General features: G+C 41.4%; 1 protein-coding gene across 2 annotated transcripts in view; it reads right to left on the reverse strand.

Moving 5' to 3' along the window:
* The window catches only part of FAM120B (family with sequence similarity 120 member B), a 54,416-nt gene extending 46,573 nt beyond the window's left edge, over nt 1-7,843 (reverse strand). Inside the window, exons 1-4 of one of the 2 annotated variants that reach the window (XM_084284001.1) lie at nt 7,817-7,843; nt 6,464-6,746; nt 3,837-4,882; nt 422-602 (exon numbers count right to left, since the gene is read on the reverse strand). In XM_084284001.1, the coding sequence (XP_084140127.1) occupies nt 422-602; nt 3,837-4,856 (1,201 nt within the window). In that variant the 5' untranslated portion in view covers nt 4,857-4,882; nt 6,464-6,746; nt 7,817-7,843. The remainder of the gene's footprint in view (nt 1-421; nt 603-3,836; nt 4,883-6,463; nt 6,747-7,816) is intronic. The other variant, XM_084284002.1, reaches the window with a different exon arrangement.
* Nucleotides 7,844-8,105: the final 262 nt, after the last annotated feature.

An 8,105-nucleotide genomic window follows, 5' to 3' on the forward strand; every position in this document is an offset into this window, starting at 1 on the left:
TCACTGGCATGACTGCTTGTGTATTACTGCAATAACTGTATTTGCCTATCAGATGTTCTTAAAATCATAGACTTAAAATCAACAGAGGGTAAAATGGTAACTGTTTTGTAGAAGTGTATTATAGCTGACATTAATTCATCGGGAGATACTTAGTAAAACAAAACAAGGCTTTATATCCTCTCAAACTCTTAAAATATTCTAAATGTCTTAGTTTTGCTCAATCTTTTGATGATTAACAGCTTTCAAAACTACAATTTAATTGTCAAGCTTTCTTTTGATTCCTTACAAAATACATTTCAGTTGCCCACAGTTTTTATCCTAAATGCCATGTAGAAGTAGCCACTGAAACAACAAATTCAAGATTTCCCATTTCAGAATTTAAAGTACACTTGAATAATGGTGTAAGTAGCCTCACCCTTACCTTTTCCAGATTCCAACAAGACAGAATAAACATGCTGACGAACAGGGCGAAAGATGAGTGCTTGTCCAGGAATCTCTGTATCACGATCATCTTCCAAAGAGTTGCTGCACTCAATCACTCCATTACACAGGATATTGAAGACTACATAATTTTCAGATTGGATGTGCTGTTCCTTAGCTAACTGTTCAAAGAAAGAAGAAGGTGTTATCTCCAAAATTAAGAATGATGAAAAAGTAACAAAACCTATCCATTGTTAGAGGAATCGGTACAAGTGGACAGAGCGGTCAGGAAAGGAACAAGCACTTTTTCAAAAAAAAAAAAACAAAACAGGAGTATACTATGTTTTCAGACACCTATCTTTTTATAGACAGGAATTCCCAGGAAACTTCCCATCATTGCCCTTCTCTTAATTGCTCCTTGAATTCTTAAATCTTGAAGGTTTTTTTTTCACAACACCTTTTTAGAGAGTAATCATTTTTAGAATGAGTTCCGAATTCAGACATGAAAAAATGAGCTGTCCTCCATTAGCCACTCTTCTTAAAGAGTTCTTCCCTTTCTAAAAAGTGTATATACACATCAAAAAAAAACACAAAAAGTACAACACTTGAGTGAAGGCATGACAAAACCCAAACCTTTCATTTTATTGTAAGACAAGCTATACAAGACATCCCCTTTTCTTTCCTGAGAGTAGCTGAATTTGTGTAGTTTACATAGTGATGAAATTAGAATACTGAAACTTCATCACACTTTTACTTTGTGATAGTTTTTTTCCCCCAAGGAAAGAAATACAGTCTACTCCAGTGAGGAAACAAGGTCTCCAGCCTTGCTGAAAAGCAGAATCGCAGCATCAGGCTGCAGGTTGGCCACCACCAGATTCAGGAACATCAAATGCCTACAGGCAGCCTGGGTACCTACGGGGACAGCTGGTCTGGACCATCTTACAAACAAAGCTGCTCTCAGGCACCGCACACTAACTAACCAGGACTGGCCAAGTCCAGAGCCAGCCATAATTTCTACTTAAAAACTTAAAACCCAAACTACAGGGGTGTAATTTTCCTGGACCCATGCTTTATGGCACATACGCAGAGAAGTTTCTCTGCTTAGCATTCCCTGCATGTGTCACGCTATCCATATTATTTGGATTGTGCCATCTACACAGCTACCCCAGTCCTTTTTGCAGGGAATTACCAGACCACTGGCCAAAGAAACTCATCATCTCTGCAGGATCTTGGTACCTACAAGCCTAGGGACTCAGGAGTTCAAAGCTGCAATCAAACACTGGCCATTACTGATCAAAACTAATTCTACAGAAAGATCATACTTTCCAAATAACTGCTCACATGAGCATACAGTGAATGATAGGCTTCTGTATAGATTGCCAATCAACGGAGCATTTTCTTATAGCAATAAATTACTGGTTGCCTGGGAAGAAATACTTCATGTACTGAAAGAATCTCCCAAATCCACTTTTGTATAAAACAAAACCAAAGGGTTTTCTGAGCATGATTTGAATGAAGCATCACAGAACTATTTCAGACAAACTTTCACAAATATGAGATCATTTGAAAATGCTAGTTTCTTGTCATTTGCAAATAGCATACACATCCTAATGTACTAGAAAAAAAAGCAAAAAAAACCCACGATGATTTTAATAGTAAAGTTGTTTTCAATGCTGTATCTTGAAAAATATTTCTAATTTACACATGCAGACAGCTATAAAGGTATGTTCTTTCCTGAAGGAATCAGGAACATGAGGCTACGTCCCTGAGGTTGGAACTGAGCTGTGTATGCCACTTATGTGCATTTTAGATAATGTGCAAGGCAAGTAGAATTACATTGTGGATTTCAAAATATGAAACAAAGCACACACATACCATATATAAATATTTAAACACCCATAACAGAAAAGCAGAAGACAACATGTTTTCAACTTTGACTGTAATTTCCTTGGCTCAGGTATGAGCTTAACGTGGGATTTATGCAGTGAGAGTGAGGCTTTCTTGAATGGAGCTTCTAAACGTTATTATTTCTGTACAGCAGTAGCTCAGCATGATGCTGGAGAACTGCAACACTATAAATGAAAGATTAAACCAAGAAATAATGACCACTTGTCATAAAGACCACATGGTACATTCTCTTAAAGAGTAAGGATATTAATACTATTGTCCTGGCTGTAATCCAACCTAGATAATTACATTCTGCCTAATTTTTCCTTGCACTTCAAGCATAAACAGTATTTTTCAACACTTCATTAGGATGTAGTGTTGTTGTTTTTCTAATGATGTCCTTTATTTAGCTCGTACAGTCAAAAATTACATGTATTGTATCTACATGTGGTTAACATCAAACCCAAAGACGTCTGCAGTTTAGCTGAAATGAGCATTGCATAGGTTTTAATTTAATTTTAATTTTAAATGTTTCAGTCTTTTTGAAAAGGAAAATGTAAATTATATAATCAGAGCAATATAATGAGGAAACAAAAATAGTCTTAAAGCAAAGATGCAGGATAAGTAAGAGACAGACAAAATAGGGAGTAGTAGATGACTAATACAGGGTACAAAAGCCACTACCTCCTGTAGCCTTTTTTTTTTTTTTTTTTTTTTTTTTTTCCAATTAAAGCTCAATATATTCTCTGAATTGCCATGAATTTACAGAGTTCAGCTCTAGGCTTACTGCTGTTGTATGAACTCCAATGCAAGGCAGCTCAGTTGGTATAAAGGTCAGTCCATGTCTTGGCAGCAGAGTTTTCTATTAGCCAGGCAGGCTACCTGAGCTAACACATTCAATCTGCTAGAGCGAGCCAGTCTGACTGTGCAGCTTCTCACCCCATTGGCAGTGAATCTCTGCCCCCGTGGGAAGCCACATGTGAAACCTTAGTGCAGCCCTGCCCTTTAAGGATTAACAGGCCACTGCACTGTTCATTCAAGGACAGTGCGTCTGAATGGTAAGTCCTAAAAGCTTGAAATGTAGATTTATTGGAAGCTTTCCTGTCTCCTCCACAACAGCAATTTTAACTCCTGTGTTCTTAGCACAGCTCCCCTTTGGTACCTTGACTACACGTGCCAGCACAGCCCAGCAGACCACTAACCAGCTGCATCCGACTTGTGGGCTCTCAAAGCAAAAAGCAAGTTATTCCATGGTGCAATACAAGGAAAGCAATCTCTGTGCCCAGCTACCAGCCCGGACACGTGCTGCTCCCTGTTATTTGACCTGACACTTCATGAAGAAGTTAACTAAAATGTGCTGTATCTGCCCTTAGCATGATGCATATAATACCCCTAATCACAACTGCTCTTAGCAAGCAAAAGATTTTGTTCAAGCAAATTTAAATAAATAGGTGCAGTGTACTCATTACCAACTTTCACTACGTAGTCATGACAATAAAGAGACCACTGAGCTTTAGAAGACAAGGTACCTGAAAGATTTCCTTATCTTGACACATGGCTGTTTCTTCTACACCTGAGAACGTTTTGAGATGTTCTGCAGTGGGAGGAATCCATGGAGACTGCTGCCCAGGCAAAAGATAGGACTCCATTCCTCTGAGAAGTAATGTCTTGTCTGATCCCAAAGGCAACATCTCTTCCAAGTGTTTCAGGCTGCTGTACGAGCACGGAACTCTCGAGATGTAGTTTGCTACAGCCAGAAGTACATTTGTTCTTCTGTTGTAGCTCTTGTTCCTGGGTGGACAGGTGGCTAAACATTTACTCCAAAAGCCTTCCAACAAGCTTTCTGGAACAACATCATTGCCAAGCAAGCAAGCAAAGAGAGGGAGGTGTGTCAAACTAAGACCCAATGCACGGCAAAGAGCTTCTCTGCAGTACGTAACAGTGACAAGCTTGTCCAAGCAGAGCTTCTCAATGGAAAAATAGGGAGATGTATTATAGATGAGGTAGTCACTGTCTTGCCCAAGAATTCCTATGCACTTATGCTGCAAACCGTACGCAGCCACCTCAAAGTCTGCCTCCTTCAACGTGCACACTGTTTTTTGACCGAGTGACTTCAGGGCGTACCGTGTAAAAGTAGGCAACGCTGAGGGAAGAACAAACATTCCTCTCCCTGGTTGCTTCCTGTGAGTCTTGACAAACTGAAACAGCGCAGCTATTTCCTTGTAATTCTGCCACCTCCGTTTGATCCACTCATCTCTCTTCTTCTCTTCTACCACTCCATCGAAGTAAAACACCAGCGTGATACCGGCTGCTGTAAAAGCTTTAATGAAAGCCTCTAAATTGGCCAGGTACTCCCGCCACTGGCCACCGCACACCCAGGATTCCGGCGTGTACCAGTGCCTAACGCAACTCATGGCATCTACTACGATAACAGGTGGGATATCTGGGTGATCGATGCGATGCTTTTCCGCCACCTCTTTCAGATCTACCGTTCTGCAGGCGTCAGGGCAAACTCTTGTCACAAACCCCTGCAAGCCTTTAATGCCCATGGTTGACCTCTGAAACTCACAGCAGCCTGAAAGAAGAAACATAAAAACAGAATTCCAAAATGCAGTACTAAGAAATATAATAAATTGCTAGTTTGTTAAACAGAAAAATAAACAAAAGAACATTTAGAAACTGAACTGGTATTTCTCTGCTTTTGCTAATTGCTTTTATTTTATTATTAATCTTGGCCTTTACGCTGTCTGACCCAGTTTTCATCCCATCATCAAACTGGACATAAAGCCCATTTGCTTTGCTTTCCATCTCTGTTTTTTGTATCAGTGAAAACTGTAATAATCAAAACATTTTCATCTGTCTGACTTGAAACATTTCCGACAAAGTATTAAAAAGTATACATTGCTAGAAAAACAAATACAGGTGTAATTAAAAGCTTTATATCATCTCAGCTGACAATGTGCAACACAGGAATTAATGGCTTGCTTTTCACACTAGAGGTGTATGAACATCTTGTATTTAGATGAAAAAAATACTGTTCTGAGTAACTTTGGAAACTGGTCTTGTACCTTGAGTGTTCAAATCGCTCAGCTGCCGCCACAGTTTACAGGCAGCACTCCATCAGTGTGGTACCACTCACATGCAAGACCGACTTCCCCAACATTATTGGCACTGTCAGTTTGCTCTGAATCAGAAACTGAATCCACTTTACCATGCTGGCATTTGAAGACATAGTTACGTTTCAAGACATGTTTAAAGGATTACAGGCTTACCTATACTTGATAAATCTACAAATTTGACTATCATTAATAGTGAAGTTACTTTATTAGGTGGGATTTCTAACATGCACAGCAATTTTGAACAAATCTATTTTAAAAGACATACATGCCAACCTTAGCTAGAAAATAAAAAATTAAAAATCAAATGTCTGTTTTTTTGTTTACGAACACCAAAAAATTGAAGCATAGCCTCCAAATTCTGTGGCAGAACTTTATTTGGCATCCTGAATGAACCAATATATGTGTTCCACAAAAAGAGAGTCATGGGATAAAATTAAAACCTTAGATGACCTCTGTTTTTGTTTCTAGAAATCTCAATGCAAATTAGTTTGGCAAAGCTTTGACATTAGATGTGTGCTCTTTCCTCTATGACAACACCAATTTCCATTACCACACCACCATTTCAAGGGACCTTCCAATGAAAACTGGAAGTGACAACGCTGACTTTCTCATCACTTTCTTTTGATCTTTATTCTCAGAAAATCTGTTTTGCTTTTATTTTTACTTTATTTGAAAGTCAAATCCTTTCTCAGTTACACAGTGAAGACACTCATGTTTTAATTAATCAGGTACATTTTTTTGTTGTTGTTTCTCACACTGCTGGTTTCTGACATTTCAGTTACAGACTGTCCCAGGGGTGTTACAATAAACATGCTTCTGATATATACAAAAAAAAAGTTGAATTCAAACAAATACTGCGAATTGACAACTTTTAAAGGTATTTCAGTTCTTCTTCCTTGGAGTTTTAAATATTTAATACCCTTCAGATACAGTTTCTGAATACCATCCTCTTTAATACAATATGAAATACACGAATGTAAGGCACAGGTACGCAAGGTAGGGCATTGTGTTCTCAAAAGCATTACTTCCAGTGATACCTGGGTGCCTTTAACACTCCAGCCATTTGCTTTTCCAGGACAGCTCCACCTCTGATTGCAAACAGTTTGAGCGCTGGCAGGTTACCTATCACTTTCCATGGAGATCTAGCAGTGAGTGTGAAGATCTTCACCTTTCAGGCTCTAACGTGTGCTCTCAGACTAAATGATAGGAGTTCACTACACGGATGCAGTGTGTCATTGCAGGTCTTACTGCTGCAGAAACGTGCTGTGCCCAAGCGTTACTTATAATTCAGTACAGATTCTGGCCTTAGTGGCTGCACACCTAGAGCAAAAAGTGAGGTAGAACAACTTACTAGCTGTACCATGTTATATTAAGTTCAAAGTGTCTTTTCCCTTCACCTTCAGACTCTTATATCTGAAGCATTCCTCTTGCATAACAGTTTATGCAAGTCTGTGACACTGACGTTATCAGAAAAATCTCCATGACCAGTACCAGCTTGGCCTAATCAACAGAAAGTTAACAGCCAAGCACGTAGGCAAGACTCGTCGGTGGTGTTACCATTTTAACATTATCACAAACATCTGCAGAAAACATAATATTAATAAAAAGATTGTACATTCTTTCACCCATCCTGTTTTTCTTTTTTTTTCATCCAGGAGCCTCAATGTAATGGGAAACCCTCTTCGTATATATTCTGATACTGTGGTGGGTTTCACCACGGTATCAGAAAACGTAACAAGATCTACTGCCTTGAGAAGAAGGTCAATAATGGTAGAAAAAGGACTGAAGTGCTGGATGTTGGAACATTGTTTCATAAGAGTGGCAAACCTGTGAGCTTTGTGCAACAGATGAACTGTTTAAAGCCGGATACTTATTTTTTTTGTGAAACTGAGACCTCAGGTTTACACGGGATCTCAGCTGCAAGGCTAAAAAACGTTCTTTATTCTCAGAAAATACAATCTGCAGGAAAAAGAAAAAAATAAATAAAATAAAAAGGAAAGAAAATCCTCCACCACCCCAGCAATCAGGGGTGTCTTCCTTCCTTCCGATGTTTACACAAGCACCAGGATCCAGGGGACACCCCAGGAACTTTCGGCAGGCCGCACACCGCTGACTTTATGTCGCCAGCACCCCCCCCACACCACCACAGGGATTTTATCGTCCCCCCAGCGATTTTATCGTCCCCCCGCGAGGCGCAGCGCTGCTGCCGGCACCCCCAGCCGCCCTCGCAGAACACCCTGGGGCCGAGGAGGGACAAGGGGCAAGGTCCCCCCGCTCCCTTCCCGGCCTCAAGGGGCCGAGCCCCCCCCGGGGCCATGCTGCGAGCGGGGCTCCCCTCACACCCCCCCGCCCACCCGCCTCGGCCGTTAAACGGCACCCCCGGCACTGACCCGAGCCTGCGCTTCCGCTTCCCCGCGGGCGGGGCTGCGCATGCGCGCAGCGGACGGGCCGGGCCGGGCCGCGCTGAGGGGCCGCGGGCAGCGCCATGGCGGCCGGTGGGGGTGGTGTGGGAGAACGGGGCCGCCCGCGGCTCGGTGCCCCCCGGCATCGTGCGGGTACCGTGGGGCTGAGGGGCTCGGTGTGGCCCGGAACGAACCCGGGCAGAACCAGGGAGGGGGATGTGGAAGAGGCACGCGCAGTGAATCAGTGTAAAAAATAATAATAATAAAAAAAAATTCA

This window comes from Netta rufina (assembly GCF_964035555.1).
Source record: "Netta rufina genome assembly, chromosome: 3".
Lineage (NCBI taxonomy): Eukaryota > Metazoa > Chordata > Aves > Anseriformes > Anatidae > Netta > Netta rufina.